The following is a 20,963-nucleotide window of genomic DNA, read 5'->3' as shown; positions in this document are numbered from 1 at the left end:
GGTAAATAATATCCTAAATAATGTAAAATGTCCAATCTTCCTTTTGTCCACTAGAGGGAGCTCCTTTACAAATGCTTCATTGTTTATCACAAAAGTAACTTTTTGCCCCGCTGTCAAAAAGTCCATTGATATTGACCCAACGTAATTATCAGTATCAATTGAATATATAAGTGAATGCTTTAACTTGATAATTAAAACATTTTATGCAATCGTCAGCATGTCCTATGACTGTATTTTCCTGCTAAACATTCAAGAGTTTGGCATCTTGTGTAGAATTGTGCTGATTGATTCTGCAGATCTCAGAAAGTTTAGTATAAAAAGCAGTTTTCCATAAATAGATGTCTCTGGTCCAATATTCACTCTATCCAGACCGGATACACTAAAGACAGATATAGTCTAATCGAACATAGCAATTGTGATATAGTGACATTTAGGTTGAATAATCAAGACTTTTAAAATAAATCAATGTATTCTAAATCCATGTAGTCCTGTAGGGCCGTGAGGAGGGGACTAGACAACCAGCAGGCCTCCTGTCCTGGGCCAGGACTAGTCCATAGGTCTCGCTGTGTGAGCCAATGGAAGGAGGACCCGGCTCAGCCAGTCGTCTCTACTCGTTTCCACTCGACAGCGATCATGGACTGCAATGGTGTCCTTCCCGAAGACACTAACTTGTGTTAGTGTAGCCATTCGACGTTGAACTGAAGGTAAAACTTGTTTTTTTTATCGCGTTTGTTCCCGATACAGCAACTTTATTTATAGATCGGTGCGCAGGGATTGAGTTAGGTTTAACCCTTCTTAGGTAACGCGGTTCCTCGGTCGTCGACCGCGTCTCGCTGCGTTAAAGTCTGCACCCAATCTAATGCACATTGTACCGATTTACAGCGTTTTATTTCTTTATTCAATATTTTTCGTGTGTAATTTCTGTACGCCTGCTGTCACACAATGTTTTTTACTACTTTAGCGAATTGGCCCAGGTTACATGTTGCATGAAATCACAACTTCATGCACTTTTTTTCTATGTGAATATACATTAGTTAACTACTTGTGGCCAGTGCTGCAGACCTGTAGAGCTACATGGGAAGTGGCGACGTGAACAACGTGTTGCAGCGGGGTTGTTCCGTGAATGTGGAGTCGCTCCTTGAATAAATACTGCTGTACTCATGCATGAGTGATCCGGTGGGACGGACGCACATGCCAGACATACGGCGAGAAGAAGCCACGTTGTGAGGAGGCTACAAGGCGTTGGATCCTCTGCAGATCCCTGGTCGATCACCATATTCCCCCAGAAACGACCCTGATCACCTCAGACCGAGCTGTGAGGTAGCCCTGCCCCGTCCCGCATGCCTGGGGTTAATTGCTCGCTGTGATTGCAGGAGTGCCCGGAGCGGTCTGTCTGTCTGGAGCAGTCATGGGGGAACTGGAAGGTTCGTACCGGGTCATCCAGACGCCTGGCACCCGGCTAGGGGCACCGTTTAACGCGGGCATCAGCACCCTGGAGGCAGGGCAGGCTCTGTCGGCCAACATGTCCGCTGCGGGGAAGAACTACGGCAGAGGACTGCAAATGCGAGTGGTGGGCTTGGACGAATCCCAGGAGTTTTACGACATGGAGGTGAGTTACTTGTGACTAGTGCTGCTTTAGATGCGGGGAGTGTCGTCCCGGGGTTGGGGTTGCATGGGAAGATGCGGGCGACCCAGTTTGCGTGTGGCAGAGCCAGGTTTGGGACATCAGCCACGGATGGCTTTGGTCAGAACCCGTCTTCCTTCTTACCGGGCGAATCAAATCCAACCCACCAGAGAGCAGCTTCCTGAGTGGCTGCCCAGAGCCAACTGGGTCTACTATACCATGAGTAAACCTGTTGGCTATATTGTCTTCTTCCTTTCGCCATACATTCTTAGCCTAGTTTTTACCATCCAGACAGATAGACAGATAATAGTTGGACATTTATGATCAAGTCCGACTCAATTGTTTAATTATAGCCAGGTTTGGCCTGCAGTGTTTTTTTCATAGAAGTGGCAGACAGAGTTTCACTAGCCAATAAAGTAGATCGGGCCAAGTTAATGAAGATCCCCGTTGCCAGGGCAACCGTGAATGAGGCCCCCCCATTGGGAGCCAACTTTAACCTAGCCCTCCAAGTGGAAATGTGTCGGACAGATGTGACAGGAACTCCTTTCCTGCAATAACGATTTATTATTTTCACACGGCACAACATTTTCCAGACTAAAGTGTGTGTGTGTGTGTGTGTGTGTGTGTGTGTGTGTGTGTGTGTGTGTGTGTGTGTGTGTGTGTGTGTGTGTGTGTGTGTGTGTGTGTGTGTGTGTGTGTGTGTGTGTGTGTGTGCAGATTTTCAATGCTGACCATTTGAATGCTTTCGGTGTGGTAGCTGGCGTGTGATTGGCTCCCGGGCTCATTAAGCGGCTATCCGTTCTAGCGGTTGTCCGTTTGTTTATTTGTGGCGTCGGCAATAGGAAGCAATGAGGAAGTCGGCGTTCCTGTTCGGGCTTCCTGATCTACTCCCGAGTTCTGCAGTCCTACGGCTCGCTAGGAAATCAAGGCGGTGATTGTGATTGGACAACAAATGTTTGCTTGTTTGTGCTGCCGCCGCGATGTGTCCACTCAACACCTACGGAGGGGCGGAGTGTGGCTCAGGAGGTAGAGCGGGTTGGCTGGTCACCGGTAGGTTGCTAGTTCGATCCCCGGCTCACCCCGGAGTGTCGATTTGTCCCTGAGCAAGGCACCTCACCCTCTCTGCTCGACGAGCTGGCTGTCGCCATGTGTGGTTGACTCCGCCGTCGGTGTGTGAATGTGTGCATGAACGGGTGAATGTGAGGCAATATTGTGAGGCGCTTTGAGAGGCCACTGGTTAGTTAAGCGTGGTATAAATACAGACCATTCACTGCCCTCCTCACTGTCCTCGTCAAGGCTTCCCCCTCTGGGTTTTGTCAGTTTTTTTCTCGCCGTCCTTTAGGGGGGTTCTTATTGTTGGGGGTGTCATATAAAGTGGGCTGTGAAGCCCTTTGAGACTGGGACCGGGATTAATGGCGATACTGAAGAACACAATGTACTCTAATAGACGCAAACAAAGCAGAATTAGCGGCTAGGGGTTGGAGTCTCCCATGGTTTATCGTTATGATTCAAACGGCGCTGGATTAATTACCCGGGCAGCCACAACAAGTCAGGCCGTGGTGGGGGGGGGGGGTGCTGAGGCATGATGTTTCATAATCTTCTGCACCATATGCCGTCTCTGGGACTGCTTGCCTAATAGAAGCTGACGCATGCACACTGTTTGCCCAAAGCCAAGATGGAGTCACAGTGGGTCATTGGTTTTGTCCACCTCTACCTCCCCCCCCCCCCCCCCCCCCCCTCCCTCCCTCTCCCCTTCGCCCTCCTCCTCCCCTCTCCCGCGTTTGATCTCAGCCCTCTCTCTTTTTACGACCGGTCGTATCTGCGGGTCTCAGAACCTTTACACCTGGTTTCACCACCAAGCCGAGACGAGTTGTTCACCAGGGAACACCACCACCAGTCTTTGGTTTGAGCGGAGAAAGCATTGCCATTGCATTTCCGATTTATGTTTCAACTTGCAGGGATTAAGAGAGCGGTTTCTGGTGAATTAACCTGCAGACACTCTTTGTTAGGACATGAAGGCATGTATGGAAAGGACCGACCGGTCCTTTTCCATGCATGCCTTCATGTCCTAACAAAGAGTGTAGCCGGCCCTGGCGTGTTATTTTATCCGTCCGCTCCGTATGCAGAAATAGCCCTTAATGACAGAGCTGGATGGTTTAAAGGGTTGTGGCTCCACCTGGCACAGCCCTCAGACGCTGCTGTCACCCGTCCAGGCCTGGACTCGTACCGGGTCCCGGGGCTCTCTCCAAGGGGTCTCCCGCGGTTCTGGTCTAGGGTGAGGCGGGGGGGGGAGGGGAGGAGGGGAGGAGGGGGGGTTCTGTTTTGTGTATCTGGGAAGCCCTCTGAGTGCGGTCAGCTGTGAACTGGTCCAACACAATGTTTGAGTGTAGGGCATGTGTGTTTGTCATCATAGAACTCAAACGTGTGTGTGTGTGTGTGTGTGTGTGTGTGTGTGTGTGTGTGTGTGTGTGTGTGTGTGTGTGTGTGTGTGTGTGTGTGTGTGTGTGTGTGTGTGTGTGTGTGTGTGTGTGTGTGTGTGTGTGTGTGTGTGCGCGCGCGCGTGTGTTCAAGATGTCAAGCTTCCTTTTTAGACGTCCCCTTTCTAGCGTTCGTCTTGCGCTGATGTTTCTCTGCTGCACGGTTTTCTTACAGTGTGGTGAAACAGCTAAATCTGCAGTACCACTTATCCCTGGAGGAAATGGACTGTGTTTTGGTCACAATGGCCCCGCTAAAGATGAAAAAATGCAAATAAATAATGCAAAAAGTACAGCGGGGCAACGCAAAAACAGAAAACCGGTCCTCATGTGTACAAAAGAAAGCTTGTTCCTCTGACTTTGAGTGGCGGCTGACGACGGCTCCGAGGCCAGGTGAGGCACGACCTCAGGCCCGCCCTCTGATGTCGCCCGACCAATCAGAGAGCAGGCCTGGCTGTGACGCTCTGGGGGCCGAGAGCAGCCCCGTGCCCCAGTGGCTCTGCTCCACGGGCCCAGCCCACCCGCCCACCCCCCCGCTGAAAGCCTGTCCTTGTGGTCTGGGGACGGGGGAACACAGGGCGCCTTCATCCAGGGCCCGGGGCCCCTCTGGTGGCCGGCTGGCCCCCACTGAGGCGGAGGAGGAGGAGGGTAGCAGTCGGGCCCTTAGAAGAGGAGGAGGAGGAGGGGGGGAGAGGGACAGGGGGGGAGGGGGGAGGGGAGTAGAGGATGAGGGTGGGGGAGAGATAGGGGGCGGTGGGGTGAGGGGGGAGAGGGAAGCAGAGGATGGGGGGGGGGGGAGAGAGAGAGGGGGGAGTTAAGGGTTGTAGGGAGGGGAGGGGGAGCTTTGCTCAGTGTTGGCAAACAAGCCCATAAATAACCCCGGGGTGGCAGGCCGGAGGGGAGGGGCCGGGTCCTGCTGGGAGGGGGTGGTCTGGGGGAGGGGGTCAGTGTCCTGCTGGGAGGGGGTGGTCTGAGGGAGGGGGTCGGTGTCCTGCTGGGAGGACAGTGGTTTGATAGGATGGGAGGGGGGGCAGCAGACCCTTAATTTGGACCCCAAGAGTTGGAAAGACTTTAAAATAGTTGTATTTAACATTGTGCTTTGTTGTTTTTTGTATCTTCACTACGACACACGACAGGTATTCCTTTGCTTGGTATGGTTTTGTTCTGGAACACTCCCTAGAGTGTTCATGAGTCACATGGCAGCCTCTAGAGACCATTCATAGAGATCAAATAATGCCTTGCCCTTTTTGCCACTCAAACGTCAAAGATAAGGAAACTCGCAACTCTCATGGCAGATAACTCACCTGGACCGCTCACACAGGTGTCACTGCGGGCAAACAAGTAACTCAAGTTCTGATCAATCAAAACAATCCGTGAAGTTGGAGGTGCTACAAACAAGTACTTAACAATCAAGTTGTTTTTTTCTAGATAGAAACAAGGTGCAGATGTACGACGTAAGTTGAAAGTGTGGTGTTGGATAATCGTTACTTGGTAGAGTAGACACTCAAATAAAGCAATAAGTGCTTCTAATTCCTCTCAGAGAATACCAGTATAGACGGAGCCATCAGCTCCACATTGTGCACGTTGTAGCAGAGACATCCAACGTGTATTGCAATAGTCCTGTTCACTTAGGATTAGATCTACAGAGGGAAGCCATGGGAATTCTACCCATCTTTCATCTCTCGATTCCTTCATGCCTGTAAACTGTCAAGCAGCTCTTCCTTCTAAGCCCGTCCTGGCAGACGCACGGCACTGCTGCGGTAATTGTATTCCCATGTCGACCCAGGGCAGTTCATAGCTCTCGGTGAGGGTAATGATGAAAGGCTGTGGGTTGCGTGGACCTGTAGCGAGTTGGCAGAGGGAAAGGGTTCCGGAGGGCAGAGTGTTGGAGGGTAGTAATGATGGGATGTGTGAGAACATGTTCAGTAACAGCGGGGTTTGCGTGACCTTCGCTCCTCATTTCCTTTGTTAGTCTTCAGGCGAGGAGCCTCTCACCTTCTCCAGATTCCTGACATCATTATCACCCTTCTGAAAGAGATCTTGAACAAAGAAACGTTCAGGGAGAAAGCGTGGAAGAGTTAAAACGGGGTTGAGGAGCTGGACGGTCGACGGCCACTAGCGTCGACCGTTGGCTGCATATCACAGCTGGATGATGGACTCAGTGATCCGGATCCCGAACGGGAGCGAGAGGGGGTTCCAAACCAGCCTTTCCTAGAGCTCAAACTAGCTGGTTGGTTTGGACTCCTGGCCAAAACTAGTGTCGGTTCCCATGGAGTTTAAGCTAGCCTCTCCCTCAATAGCTAAAACTAGCATCCCTCCCCCAAGAGTTAAAACCATTCTCCGTCCCTAGGAGTTCAAACCAGCCGGTCCCAGCTGGTGCAACCCCTCCAGTAGTCGGACCACACTTGTTGACCACAGCAGGGGGCAGAACCAACAAACCAGGCAGGGACTAGAATACAGAGAACAACAAACTTTGAAGGCTGGTTACTGGCGTGCGTGTTTGGAGCAGTGATCTGGGGTACAGTAGCACGGCCTGAGTCAGCCACCGTAGCTCAGAGTCCATCTGTCTGCTCTCTAAAGCGCCGCCGGGTAAAACTCTGCCGGACGGCAAAGTCCTGACAAATGGAAATACTTGGACTGTTGTTCAGCAGCTGTGTGTGTGTGTGTGTGTGTGACTAGTTTGTGTGTGTGTGTGTGCGTGTGTGACTAGTTTGTGTGTGTGACTAGTGTCTAGGTGTGTTTTACTAGTGTCTGTATGTGTTAATGTTTGTGTGTTACTAGTGTCTAGCTGTGTGTGCGTGTTACTAGTGTTTAGCTGTGTGTGCGTGTTACTAGTGTCTAGCTGTGTGTGTGTGACTAGTGTCTAGCTGTGTGTGTGTGACTAGTATCTAGCTGTGTGTGTGTGTGACTAGTGTCTAGCTGTGTGTGTGTGTGTGTGACTAGTGTCTAGCTGTCTGTGTGTGACTAGTGTCTAGGTGTGGGATAACGCAGTGAAAGGGGGTAAACTCTGGCCTGATTAGTGTCTCTGTGGTCGGGTTGTCTTCTGCAAACAAACCCCCCACGTCTGGTCCAGTGGTTCTGAGTACACACTCAACCAACGGTCCAGACACAACCAATCAAGTCTGTACTACTCCTCAATATCAGGACTTAAAGTCCTCACTGTTCAGATACACATTCAGATTACTTTGTTCCCTCTAGATTGACATTAACCGGCCTCTGTAAGCTCATAGAGGCCGGATGGCTCATTCATTAAAGGCGCCATATGTCTTAAAAGAGAGAAACGTTATCATGTTAACTTTAGTCTTTCTTTTATTGACTTGACGATCTTTCTTTTGTTATCAACGTTGAATATCAACGCAAGTTGTGGAATCTTTTGCCTAATTCAGAGTCTTGCTATATTATTTTTGGTTATCCGAATATAAAAACAGCGTATTGTAATGCTAGTCGTTTTCCACTGCCAGCTCTGAAGCGTAAACGTACGTCCCGGCAGTACCGGTCGCTACCGGTTGGTTCCGCCCGGCCGGTCGGTCGGTCTCGTATCGTAAAGCTCCTCTGGGGCGTGGCGTCACGCTCGAGTGTGTGAAAGGGAAACGGCCCCAACCCAACAAGCCCCAACGCGCCGCCGCCGCTGCCCCTCCCCCCTGCGGGGCTACCTCCGCGGTGAACCGTCGACGCAGCGCTAACCTGTCCCGCGACGTGCGCCCCCGGGATCACAGCTCCCTGCTGGGGGGGGCGGTTCAACCTGTTGGGCCGCTTGAGTCGTTCAAACAAAGCGCTTTGTTGAACCTTTATTGACCCAGATGTTGATTCCAGTGGGGTTAAAACATCTCTGCTCCGAGACCAGCAAAGACCGGCCGATACGGGGAGTTCAAAGGCGTTCTCTGAGACCTTTATCCTAAGCACACTCCCGCCTCCCTCGACTCTCCCCAGCCTCCCTCATCCCTCCCCCGCCTCCCCCCTCCTCCCCCCCTGGATTATGGGAACCAGATGTTTCTGCAGGAGAGCCTGCTTGTTGGCTGGGTGTGATTCAGTGACCTGGTGACCCGTGTCTAAAGTAGAAGGGTTCTTCCACTGGGCTATTGTCAAGCTGGTGTTGGCTGTGCACGAACGCACGAACGCACGCACGCACGCACAAACTAATCACTTTGATCTGAATTCACAGTACATCGCTTTGTATCAAAGTGATAAATAATTTCATAGTAAGGTGTCTGAGGACGTTCGGTTCCCCGGTATGTTATTATTTGAAGGCACACAGGCTGGGTAGTGTGGGGGCTGGGGGGGTTCACCTCCCAGTCCAAGGTGCAGGGTTTGAGTCTCAGTCCTTGAGCACAGCACAAATTTTGGGGAATCTGAATTCACTAGAAGTGGCTGTGAATGTGATGAATAATAAGTCAATTGAACACCACTTTGAAACAGAGTAAGGAGGAACAGAGATGTATTAACAACAAACACAATAATTCAGTTCTAACAACCTTAAAGCAGCCCGTCTAGTCTGTACCTGACGTGTATGCTAGCTTCCCCGGGTTAGCAGTGTGCTATCTGAAGGCTGTTCTCTCTGCGCAGGATGGGGTTAAAGTTCTGTTAATGTGTACACAAAGCCAGCCCTTATTCCGGCCCCGTCTTTGTCTACGTCGGCTGTTGGTAACCGGCGGCTCCTATTTTAGGATCCCAAATGTCACAGGCCTGGGTTGGGTTTGGTCGTGTATAAGTTTATAGGTTGTTGTTCTCTTGAACTCTCCTCCTGTGTCGCTGTTGTGAAGTCAGACGAGAAGCTCTGTCGCTCTGGGAGCGCTCTCTGTGTGACGTCTGTCTGAGCACATGATTCAGGCATGTGCTGCAGGCTGGTTTGACACGCCGGTCATGCCAGCCGAAGAACCAGTTAAAGTTGTGTGTTTTCTGAGGGGGGAATTCCACTCAGATCGGACCTGGTGGATAAAGGAACGTATTATATTGTGCTGGTCAACCAGAACAGGGCTCACGCGCCATGAAGACGAATAACATGTCTGGGACCAGTTTTACTTAGTTTAGAATGAAACCATCGTTTCATTCTACACGAAGAGAAATGTTAGCCCAAACCATCTCTACTTCTGGAGATCGATGTATAGAAAGACATAGTTATAAATAGAGATTTAGTTGGAGATATATACATCTAGAAAGATGTATACAGAGAGTAAAGTATTTGAATATTAGGTATAAAGATATAGGTGGTTAGATCGATAGATAATGCAGAATAAACCAACTTTCCTGGATAGATATTGATATAGATGTATAGATATATATAAAGTAGACTAAACCTCTCTCCTGATGGAGGGGGGATGGCGGTGGTTTGTTTTGTTGTGACCATGCCCTGCACGGTTGGCTGGCGGGCCTTGTTGGGGTAATGAGTCCTCGTTGGGTTAATGAGTAACGCCAGGCTGGACCTGTGGAGAACACTTCCCCTGTGGCCGGGACACGAGTCACCGTGTCCCGCCGCTGCCCTGCGTCCCGGGGTCGGTCTGTTCAAACCTTCGGGGCGGGGGTTCTGGTACCGGGGGGCGGGGTGGGGGGGGGGGGGTCTACCGGGCCGTGCTCCACAGAACCGCTCGGTTGACCTAGCAACCATTTGAACCCACGCTTCACGATGGTCGATAGTGACGAACACTTGGCAGCCCTTCGTCAGGCCACGGAACTCTCAGTCGACCAATCACCTTCCACACCTCTCTGAGAGCCGATGGCAACACTGACTGGAATCATGACTCCCCAGCGAGTGTGGACATCGATGTTCATTAGTTTAGAGTTCTGTAAGGGATTCCTCTTAGTGACGTTGTGTTTAGAGGCCACAGAGGTTGAGGGGACGGTTTTTCGGGGCTCTCGCTTAAAATGGTTTGAAAAACGTGTACCGGTATTCAAAGGGCTGTGAAAGTATACACAATTGAGTTTGAGTGAGTCTGAGTCAGTTTAATTATACTTAATGCCCCGATGGAAACAAACACCGTTCAATGGTGACGAGTGACAGCTACCTCTCTCTGATGCGACGTTATCGTATCTTTCCCCTCGTGGAAAAGAGTGTCGTAGAGTATTAGAGTGGATCTCTGATTCCCGGCTGGATGACCAAACCCTTGACCTGTGAGAAGGCCAGAGACGGATTGATTCATCCGTCTGTGTTCCGAACCACCTTCTGAAGCGTGTTCTCCCACAGATCTCCACCACAGCTCCCACTAAGCGTCACTCCGTGGTTCAGAACCAGAGCTCTTCCCGTCCAGCCGGTGCGTGTACTGCTGCAGGCCCATGCTACTGCCCTTGGCTGCACTGGACCAATAATTAAACACAAAAAAGCATGGCTATAGGGCAGTACATATCTTTCCTTTTGTGGCGCTGTAATACCGTACTTCACGCTCGCATAGGCAAAAGCAACGGTTTTTACAAGGCTTTTAAAATACAATTCAGCATTACAACCAGATGTGAAAGTCTATAATTTTCCCAAAATGTCGCAGGCTCCGGTTCCAGACCTCAAGAGCTACTTGTTCCTGGCACGTAGCAATTAGTCCGTATTTCAGGAAAAACAAACGGCAGCCATCGCTACGGTGAACGCCAGACGGCTTCCGGCTGGCAGCTTTCTACCCATGCTATAACATGGAGCTATGATGCTAATGCAGTCATGACATGGAGCCATGATGCTAAAGCAGTCATGACATGGAGCTATGATGCTAAAGCAGTCATAACATGGAGCTATGATGCTAAAGCCGCCATACCATTGAAGTATGATGCTACATTGATCATAACACGGTGCTATGATGCTAATGCAGTCAAAACATGGGCCGTTGATGCTAATGCTATCATAACTTGAATGTATGGATGATGTGGTTATTAAGCTGTGATATTACAGGGAAGGTTTGATGTGCAGTGTGAGGATTTGAATCGTATGCTATGACGTGTTCATGTCCCCACTGATGGGTGAGGAAGGAATTGACTGGTGGAGACGGCCTGGTTCAGACGGCCTGGTTCAGACGGCCTGGTTCAGACGGCCTGGTTCAGACGGCCTGGTTCAGACGGCCTGGTTCAGACGGCCTGGTTCAGACGGCCTGGTTCAGACGGCCTGGTTCAGACGGCCTGGTTCAGACGGCCTGGTTCAGACGGCCTGGTTCAGACCGCCTGGTTCAGACCGTCTGGTTCAGACCGCCTGCTGCTCTGGTGTTGGACGGGCGTGGCACGGACACCTAAATGAGTTAATCTTTCAAATAAACACAAAGTGTGTGGATTTGGTTGCTAGGCAGTGCTCACTCTGATGCGTGCGTGACTGTGTGTGTGTGTGTGTGTGTGTGTGTGTGTGTGTGTGTGTGTGTGTGTGTGTGTGTGTGTGTGTGTGTGTGTGTGTGTGTGTGTGTGTGTGTGTGTGTGTGTGTGTGTGTGTGTGGTTCTGTGTGTACATTAGTTTCTAAGTGTATTTGTCTGACATTGTTGTGTTGTGTGTTTCACCAGAATGTAGAGAATATTTCCTATGCAGGTACGCATATTTGTTCTGTTATGTTTGGCCTTGTATTATACAACGTTCTACTGTTGTTATAAATCAATGTTTTAGTGCTCTCACCTTTACCTTGGTTAGATAGTCTTGAATTAAGATTCAGGTTATAAATCCGAATGGATGGACAGGAGTTTAACATTATTATTCATATTTTGTGTGCATTGCTTTTTCTTTTAGCAAGCAGGGAAGTGCCTAAGGTTATTTATCCTGATAATCCATCTCCCATAACTCTTTTGAACATGTCCAAACAGGAACCTTCATGATGCGTTTGTTTGTTCCTCAGACGAAGTCTCTTGGTCAGACTCTGCTGTCGGAGGTCTTCCAGAGGGGCAACCTCATCGAGAACGACTACTTTGGTCTGGAGTTCCAGAACACGCAGATGAACTGGGTATGTATAGGCGTGTGTGTGTGACTGTCTGCCACTCTGTTTGTTACACGATGCTCAGACTCTGCTCTGCTGTTGACCAGACTGACCTCAGACCAGGCAGGTAGCTGGAGTTATGTGGACTTGTTGGGGCATCCCTCGGGCCTGGGGGGGTCCATTCGTAAGAGATTAGGGAGACGCAGACTTCAGGACTGCTGTTTACATTTAGGTTTCTTCCATTCTCTCAACAATGACCTCAGGCTCCACGTCGGGCGGTTTGTATCTGGATCGCGTGCTTCACAAAGCAGCGTTTACACAAAGCTAAGCACTTCACATATTTTCTGTCCAGAGGCTAACTTGGTCATGACGTAACGTGTGGCCTCATCCACCAGAACAGTGGTTCTAAAAGAATAAATAAAAATAAGCTTATTTCTCCCCACAAAAGACATTTTGGTGTTTCTTGATGCGCTTTCTTTGTCACCGATTCTCCTTTCTCCCCGTTTCAAATTTACGTTTCAACCCCTCGTCCATTTAAAAAATAAATAAATTGAGTACCCCCTGCAGTACTCCAAAGTATCCCTAGGCGTACGCGTCCCTAGAACCACTGCACTAGAACTATCTCAGGAATAGAGGCTGTTATCAGTGGAATGACAGAAGGGCTTGTTCCTGCGTGAGCCATGTTTACCTTGCAAAGCCTTAGTGGTCTGTAGCGACATATTTAAACGCATGTAAATCAGATCCGCATACGCGGCGGTATTCAAAATGAGCGGAAAGGGGTGTGTGTGTGTGTGTGTGTGTGTGTGTGTGTGTGTGTGTGTGTGTGTGTGTGTGTGTGTGTGTGTGTGTGTGTGTGTGTGTGTGTGTGTGTGTGTGTGTGTGTGTGTGTGTGTGTGTCTGATACCGGCTGCCTCGGTCTCTAGGGCAGCCCGTGTTATCAGGAGGTTGTTCTGAATGTTATTTGGTTATAGTGTTGACGCTCGCTCTTCGTCCTCCTCCTCCTCTTCTTCAGGTGTGGTTGGAGCCCATCAAGCCCATCGTGAGACAAGTCAGAAGTAAGTCTGCCCTCCCCCTCACCGCACTGCATTGTGGGTAGGCGGTTGGTTAACCCCTGTGTGTCGCGCTCCCCTCCAGGACCGGCCAACACGCTCTTCAGGCTGTCGGTCAAGTTCTTCCCCCCCGACCCAGGACAGATCCAGGAGGAGTACACCAGGTCAGACCCCCGTCACCCCCGTCACCTCCGCCTCCATCACCCCCGTCACCTCCGCCTCCATCACCCCCACCAGCTTCACCTCCATCACCCCCACCAGCTTCACCTCCATCACCCCCACCAGCTTCACCTCCATCACCAGCCCCACCATCATCCCAACCCCATCACCCCCACCAGCTTCACCTCCATCACCCCCACCAGCTTCACCTCCATCACCCCCACCAGCTTCACCTCCATCACCAGCCCCACCATCATCCCAACCCCATCACCCCCACCAGCTTCACCTCCATCACCCCCACCAGCTTCACCTCCATCACCCCCACCAGCTTCACCTCCATCACCCCCACTAGCTTCACCTCCATCACCCCCACCAGCTTCACCTCCATCACCCCCACCAGCTTCACCTCCATCACCCCCACCAGCTTCACCTCCATCACCCCCACCAGCCCCACCATCATCCCAACCCCATCACCCCCACCAGCTTCACCCCCATCACCCCCGACACCTCCGCCTCCATCACCCCCACCAGCTTCACCTCCATCACCAGCCCCACCATCATCCCAACCCCACCAACCCCATCACCTCCACCTCCCCCAGCACCCCGTCCCCATCCTCAACACCATCACCCCCACCACCACCCTAACATTTATTCAGGATAACTTATTCTCAATATCTTTATTTGTGTCATCCTACAATGGTGTTTTGTCACAGCTTATATAAGGTTATAGCATTCTAATGTTTTAACCGTGTGTGTGTGTGTGTGTGTGTGTGTGTGTGTGTGTGTGTGTGTGTGTGTGTGTGTGTGTGTGTGTGTGTGTGTGTGTGTGTGTGTGTGTGTGTGTGTGTGTGTGTGTGTGTGTGTGTGCAGGTACCTGTTCTCCCTGCAGATGAAGAGGGACCTCATGGAGGCCAGGCTGCTGTGCACCGAGAACACGGGCGCTCTGCTGGCCTCGCACCTCGTCCAGTGTACGTCCCGCTCCTATATACAGGCTATATAGCGCCTATAGACGGGCTGTATAGCATCTATAGACGGGCTGTATAGCATCTATAGACGGGCTGTATAGCATCTATAGACGGGCTGTATAGCATCTATAGACGGGCTATATACGTCCCACTCCTAGTCTTTACCCCATATATATACAGGCTCTATAACATCTATATATTGGCTGTACACCATATATATACAAGCTATATAACATCTACATACAGGCTGTAAACCATGTATATACAGGCTATATAACATCTATATACAGGTTGTACAACATATATTTACATGCTATATACTGTATATCTATATACAGGCTATACACTTCCCTTTTCTAGTCTATATTTACAGGCTATATAATATCTATATACAGGCTGTACAACATGTATATAAAGGCTGTATACCGGCTATATATAGTCTGTTTACCAGCTAAAAAACGTAGATATATATTTCTACGTCTCTGTGATGAAGGTGGGTTTGATGATGAATGTGTTTCTGTGATGAAGGCGGGTTTGATGATGAATGTGTTTCTGTGATAAAGGCGGGTTTGATGATGAATGTGTTTCTGTGATAAAGGTGGGTTTGATGATGAATGTGTTTCTGTGATTAGGCGGGTTTGATGATGAATGTGTTTCTGTGATGAAGGCGGGTTTGATGATGAATGTGTTTCTGTGATAAAGGCGGGTTTGATGATGAATGTGTTTCTGTGATGGAGGCGGGTTTGATGATGAATGTGTTTCTGTGATGGAGGCGGGTTTGATGATGAATGTGTTTCTGTGATGGAGGCGGGTTTGATGATGAATGTGTTTCTGTGATGGAGGCGGGATTGATGATGAATGTGTTTCCGTCCCACAGCGGAGATCGGGGACTATGACGAGCTGGGGGATCGGGACTACCTGAGGCTGAACACCCTGTTGCCCTACCAGGACAAGGTCCAGGACCGCATCATGGACTTCCACCGGAGACACTTGTGAGTCCGCTGCCCCTCCTCTGGGTTCGGTTCTGCTCCACTGTCTGTGCCGTTCTCGTCCGTGAGTCGGTCTCTCCTGGTCGGTCTCTCTTGGTCTCCAAGGGTCTGACAGTCTGTCTTCCTCTAGCTCTCGGCCTCTCCTTGTCTGTCAGTCCCTCCCTCCTGGGCTGTGAGTCTTTCTCTCTTGGTCGACTCTCTGTGGCTCTATGATGGCCTCTCTCTCCTGGTCCTCTCTCTCCCGGTCCTCTCTCTCCCGGTCCTCTCTCTCCCGGTCCTCTCTCTCCCGGTCCTCTCTCTCCCGGTCTTCTCTCTCCTGGTCTTTGTCTCCGTCTCTTTCTCTCTAAAACAAGGCGCCATAGCTCGGTGGGGTTGTGTGAAGTGAACTCGATAAAGATGCAGATAAATTAGCTAGCGAGTAGGTAGAGGTAGCATGTGGAGTTGGAGCTAGAGAGAGACGTAGAGCTAGAGAGAGAGAGATGTAGAGATAGATGTAGAGATAGAGAGAGAGATCTAGAGCTAGAGAGAGAGATCTAGAGCTAGAGAGAGAGATCTAGAGCTAGAGAGAGAGATCTAGAGCTAGAGAGAGAGATCTAGAGCTAGAGAGAGAGAGCTAGAGCTAGAGAGAGAGAGAGCTAGAGCTAGAGAGAGAGAGCTAGAGAGAGAGATCTAGAGCCGGAGAGAGATGTAGAGCTGGAGAGAGATATAGAGCTGGAGGGGGTTTGGCAGTGGTCGGCCGCCCAGGTGGCTCTCAAACTCCAGGATCCTAGCCCCAATACCTCTAAAGTCCCTGGACCCCGTTCCACACACACACACACACACACACACACACACACACACACACACACACACACACACACACACACACACACACACACACACACACACACACACACACACACACACACACACACACACACACACACACACACACACAGTATTTTCTATGTTGAGCAGCACAAACGCAGCCATTTACAGCCCTGCGTCGCTGTACATGCAGATTTATGCGACACCCTTCCGTTGTGGATTCTTAAAGAATGCAGAATTATTCTGACGGTGGCTCTCGTCTCCTCTATGACCTTCTTAGTAAAGAAACACAGCACTGCTATGCCGTCAGCGTTCCAGTCCTCTGTGGTCTGAATTCCTCTGAACGAGCGCGGTAGTTCATGATGTACTCTGAGAATGTTCCATCGACGGTTGAATGAGTCGTAGATTGGGTAATGTCACTTTGTGTGTGTGCTAAATTTAGCACAATTACTTGATACACAATAGAACGTTTATTAGTTTTACTTCTTCATTCCTTATCAGGTATGTAGCTAAACTCCTTCATTCCTTGATCCTTAAAACAAATATCTTAACTATTTTAAGGATGATCCCTTCCTTGTTGTTCAACCGCAAGCATCAACCGAAAACAGTTAAACATACCATAGCCATGGTAAACAAGCCTTCCTTACAAGCGCTGCCACAATTATAGAGCCTTATATGCCAAAAATCGAATACAGCATTTAATCAGCAACCCTTCCAGAACTTTCCCCTCAGCCTCTTTGTTTTGTAACCTGGCAGTTCCCCTCAGTGGCCAGTGGGGGAGCCCATCCTCATCCCGGCACTGTGCTACGGTAATCCGTTCCCCGGGAAGTCTTGCTGGACGCGCGGCTAGTAATCCTTTGTCTATTAGCCGTCAGGCTAGTAGGGCAGCCGTGGGGAGGAGTGGGGGGAGGGGTCGCTAAGAAGATTTTGACGCTGAACGGATAAACAGAATTAGAATGTGGTGGTGATTGGACAGATTGCTAGGCGCTGGCAGATTGTTCGGTTTGTAATCTCACACTTGAGATGTCCAGGAAGTTTACAGTTTGACGTCGGTTGTGCACTGATGAGGAGGCGGTTGGTGAATACGTTTTTGACCCAGGCTACGCTGGTTGGCTAGCTAGCGCTAGACATGAATAGGCGGGAAAACGGTTGAGCAACTGAAATGTCTGTTATACCGAACTCTTCGTCCTGCTCTTCCTCAGCTGTAATTAAACACAGCCTGATTATCTGTCTGTGGACATGGGCAAATGGAAAGTGTCAATAAAATTCACGAAATAAATTTGAACCCTTTTTCTTATCCATTCCTTTCATATTAGGAATATAAGTAATTTAACTTGCTTTAAACCGACAACTATTGCACTTTATCACTGCTGCCATCACCCACTTTTACTTCCATCATTTCGATAAATAAAACTCAGCCCAGTGGTTTTCCTCTGAATCATTCCCGTCTGTGGAGATAATGCAGCCAGCAATCCGGTTTGAGATTACGAGGTGTTAAAGTGTGTGTTGGCTCTCTCTCTCTCCAGGGGACAGACTCCGGCGGAGTCCGACTTCCAGGTTTTGGAGATCGCCCGCAAGCTGGAGATGTACGGAGTCCGGTTCCACCCGGCGTCGGACCGCGAGGGCACCAAGATCAACCTGTCCGTGGCCCACATGGGGCTCCAGGTGTTCCAGGTGAGTCCTGATACACGCTGCCATGACAACCAGTCGTAGACCCACCCCAACGCCTTCCAGCCTGGAGACACAGCCTGTGAGGCGCATCACTATGAAAATACAGATACGCTTATAAACTATGATTATAAACTATGATTATAAATTATGAAATTCTGTCTAACCATTCAAAACAACATTTATTATTTCAGTTTCATAAGGCCACTTGAACGTATTATTTTATAACCAAATCCTTTCTACAAAAAATATGAATGCATTTATTCGTTTTGTAATACTTTTATGTTCTTTTCATAGTTTATGTTGGATAGTATTAAATGTTCCTCTTCAGGTAGTAGTACTGTGTAGTAACGATGGGTTCTCTGCAGGGAAACACGAGGATAAACACCTTCAACTGGTCCAAGATCCGCAAGCTGAGCTTCAAGAGGAAACGCTTCCTGATCAAACTTCACCCCGAGGTTCATGTACGTACTGACGGATAGCTGGATGTAGAGCTAGGAGTAGAGCTAGCTGGATGTAGAGCTAGGAGTAGATCTAGGTGTAGAACTGGATGTAGAGCTAGCTGGATGTAGAGCTAGCTGGATGTAGAGCTAGCTGGATGTAGAGCTAGGTGGATGTAGAGCTAGCTGGATGTAGAGCTAGGTGGATGTAGAGCTAGCTGGATGTAGAGCTAGCTGGATGTAGAGCTAGCTGGATGTAGAGCTAGGTGTAGAACTGGATGTAGAGCTGGATGTAGAGCTAGGTGGATGTAGAGCTAGCTGGATGTAGAGCTAGCTGGATGTAGAGCTAGCTGGATGTAGAGCTAGGTGGATGTAGAGCTAGCTGGAGGTAGAGCTAGGTGGAGGTAGAGCTAGGTGGAGGTAGAGCTAGGTGGAGGTAGAGCTAGGTAGATGGAAGCTCTAGATTATATTATTGTACCATCATCTTTTAAATTGGGTCTAGATTGATATACCTGACTATTGGCTCTATTACCATAGTTTAAACTCCATATTGTAACACTGTCCCCTCCTGTGACCCCAGGGGCCCCACCAGGACACCCTGGAGTTCCTGATGGGCTCCCGTGACCAGTGTAAGATCTTCTGGAAGAACTGCGTGGAGCACCACTCCTTCTTCCGCCTGCTGGACCAGCCGCTGCCCCCCACCAAGGCCATCCTGTTCAGCAGAGGCTCCTCCTTCAGATACAGGTAGCTCCTCCTCCTCAACTGGCTCCTCCTCCTTCAGATACAGGTAGCTCCTCCTCCTTCACTGACTCCTCCCCCTTCAGATAAAGGAAGCTCCTCCCCCTCAGATACAGGTAGCTCCTCCTCCTTCACTGGCTCCTCCTCCTTCAGATACAGGTAGCTCCTCCTCCTTCACTGGCTCCTCCCCCTTCAGATAAAGGTAGCTCCTCCCCCTCAGATACAGGTAGCTCCTCCTCCTTCACTGGCTCCTCCCCCTTCAGATAAAGGTAGCTCCTCCCCCTCAGATGCAGGTAGCTCCTCCTCCTTCAGATACAGGTAGCTCCTTCTGGCTCTTAGAAAACTTAGATTTTTAAACAACACTCTAAGTGTGACTCTAGTACAGTCACACAGGTCTCAGTTGCTTTGAATAAAAGTATCAGCCAATAATACCCAAACCACAATAACATTAGGTATCCAAAGATACTCTGTGAACACCTGATGTAACTGTTGCATCCTGGGAGTTGTTGTTTTTCTGTTCAACTGAAGCTGTGGTCTGTTTGCAGTGGGCGGACTCAGAAGCAGCTGGTGGACTACGTGAGGGACAGCGGCACCAAGCGGACCCCCTACCAGAGGTGAGGACCTGGGGGGCCGCAGCGGTCCGGAACCATCTCTCAGTGTGTAGTTTGGAGCTAACCCGGACTTCCTTCTTGTCCCTTCAGGAGAAACAGCAAGATCCGGAGTTCGGCCCGGTCCCTGGCCTACGACATGCCCAAACTGGTGAGGAACGGGACAGGGAATACCGTTGGGATCGGAATCTCTAATCACATTTTATCGTTTTAATTTGTTTTAAGGACAACTTCACTAAAGTTAAGGTCCACTTAGGTAATACATCTTTAGCAAACCCTAGTCAAAGCCAAGGGTACGTGAAATGTGTATATCAGAAAAACTTCATCCTATTGGTCGAAACATTCTACAATGGAGGTGCATCTGGAGCCAATCAGAGACTCTGTTTTCGAAGCTGGGAGGAATCAGAAAATGATAAGGAGGTCTCTTTTTAAAATTTCTCCTTCAGGTTTAGGCCCCGTTTACACGAGGACGCTTGTGGGTAAAAACGACAAAATATTTAACGGAAGTGCCTTTCGTTTAGACGGTGACGGCGTTTTTGGGGCTTAAAAGCGCAAAAATCTGAAACCACCCTCCAGAGTGGAAATCTTGAATACGCTCCGCCGTAGCGTTTCCGTCTACACTGCCAAGACGCAAAATTCTGCTCACGTCGGGTACGCGTTTACGTCCGTACATGCGCCAGTACAGGGAAATAAACAAACATGTTGGATTATTTCCATGCGTCGGACCGTCAAGCTGCTCTGGCAGCTCTAATAAACGTACAGGAGTCTTTCCACGAAATGTACAGGATATGCACAGATAGTATTACTGAACAGAGAAGGATCTGTAATCATGTTTTGGTTTTCGCGGCGCATAAGAGAAGAAGGAAGATTCTACGCACGCGCTCAGTCATGGCGGTGTTGTGTGATAGTGTATCACAGCACCACCATGCATACCCAATCGAATTCCACACACTTATGCGTCACCGTATGCACGCAGATTTCCTCCCGAAACCGCTCGTCTAAACACGGAATAAAAAGTGAAGACGCGACGCCACTTTTGCGTCTTCTGTTCAGACCGTCATCGTGTAAACGTAGCCTGAATGTCACCCTCATATAATGATCTGTTCTCCTCCTCTCTCCTCCCCCTCCCCCCCCCCCCTCCTCCCCCCTTCTCTCCCTCCCTCCCCCCCTCCCCCTCCCTCCAGAACCTGTCCTTCTGCGACAGTCTGCGGGGCCCGGGGCCCAGGGCCTCGGCCTCGTCGCCCTTCTCCTACCAGCACTCCCTCCTCTCCAGCTCCTCCCTGCAGCGCTCGCCCCAGCCGCCCCTCCCCCTGCTGGGCCACCCCCCCGCGGCGCAGACCCCCCCGGCGCTGGAGCCCCGCCTCCGGCCCCCCCAGACCCACGGGCCGGCGCCCCCCAGCCCGCCGAGGGACGCCCCGGCCGTGGCCCCCGCCCCTTCGCCCCGCTGCGCTGTCCAAGGTGCCCCTAGCCTCCAGCTGAGTGTGGTAGAGAGTAGCACCCCCCCGTCGCAGACCCCCCACAACGGCGGCCAGCAGGGGGGCCGGAGGGGGGCGGGGCCGGGGGGGAGGGTGGGCGGGGGA

General features: G+C 50.2%; 1 protein-coding gene across 3 annotated transcripts in view; it reads left to right on the top strand.

Moving 5' to 3' along the window:
• Nucleotides 1-533: 533 nt before the first annotated feature.
• Nucleotides 534-20,963, top strand: part of farp2 (FERM, RhoGEF and pleckstrin domain protein 2) — a 38,557-nt gene continuing 18,127 nt past the window's right edge. For all 3 annotated transcript variants that reach the window (XM_030372531.1, XM_030372530.1, XM_030372529.1), the window contains exons 1-13: nt 534-704; nt 1,374-1,609; nt 11,883-11,987; nt 12,973-13,015; nt 13,095-13,173; nt 14,039-14,136; nt 15,011-15,125; nt 17,456-17,603; nt 17,966-18,061; nt 18,618-18,781; nt 19,321-19,389; nt 19,477-19,534; nt 20,568-20,841. In XM_030372531.1, coding sequence (XP_030228391.1) covers nt 1,409-1,609; nt 11,883-11,987; nt 12,973-13,015; nt 13,095-13,173; nt 14,039-14,136; nt 15,011-15,125; nt 17,456-17,603; nt 17,966-18,061; nt 18,618-18,781; nt 19,321-19,389; nt 19,477-19,534; nt 20,568-20,841 — 1,450 coding nt within the window. In that variant the 5' untranslated portion in view covers nt 534-704; nt 1,374-1,408. The remainder of the gene's footprint in view (nt 705-1,373; nt 1,610-11,882; nt 11,988-12,972; nt 13,016-13,094; nt 13,174-14,038; nt 14,137-15,010; nt 15,126-17,455; nt 17,604-17,965; nt 18,062-18,617; nt 18,782-19,320; nt 19,390-19,476; nt 19,535-20,567; nt 20,842-20,963) is intronic.

Source organism: Gadus morhua, chromosome 12 (genome assembly GCF_902167405.1).
Source record: "Gadus morhua chromosome 12, gadMor3.0, whole genome shotgun sequence".
Taxonomy (NCBI): domain Eukaryota; kingdom Metazoa; phylum Chordata; class Actinopteri; order Gadiformes; family Gadidae; genus Gadus; species Gadus morhua.
This window is presented reverse-complemented; position numbering and strand designations above follow the sequence as displayed.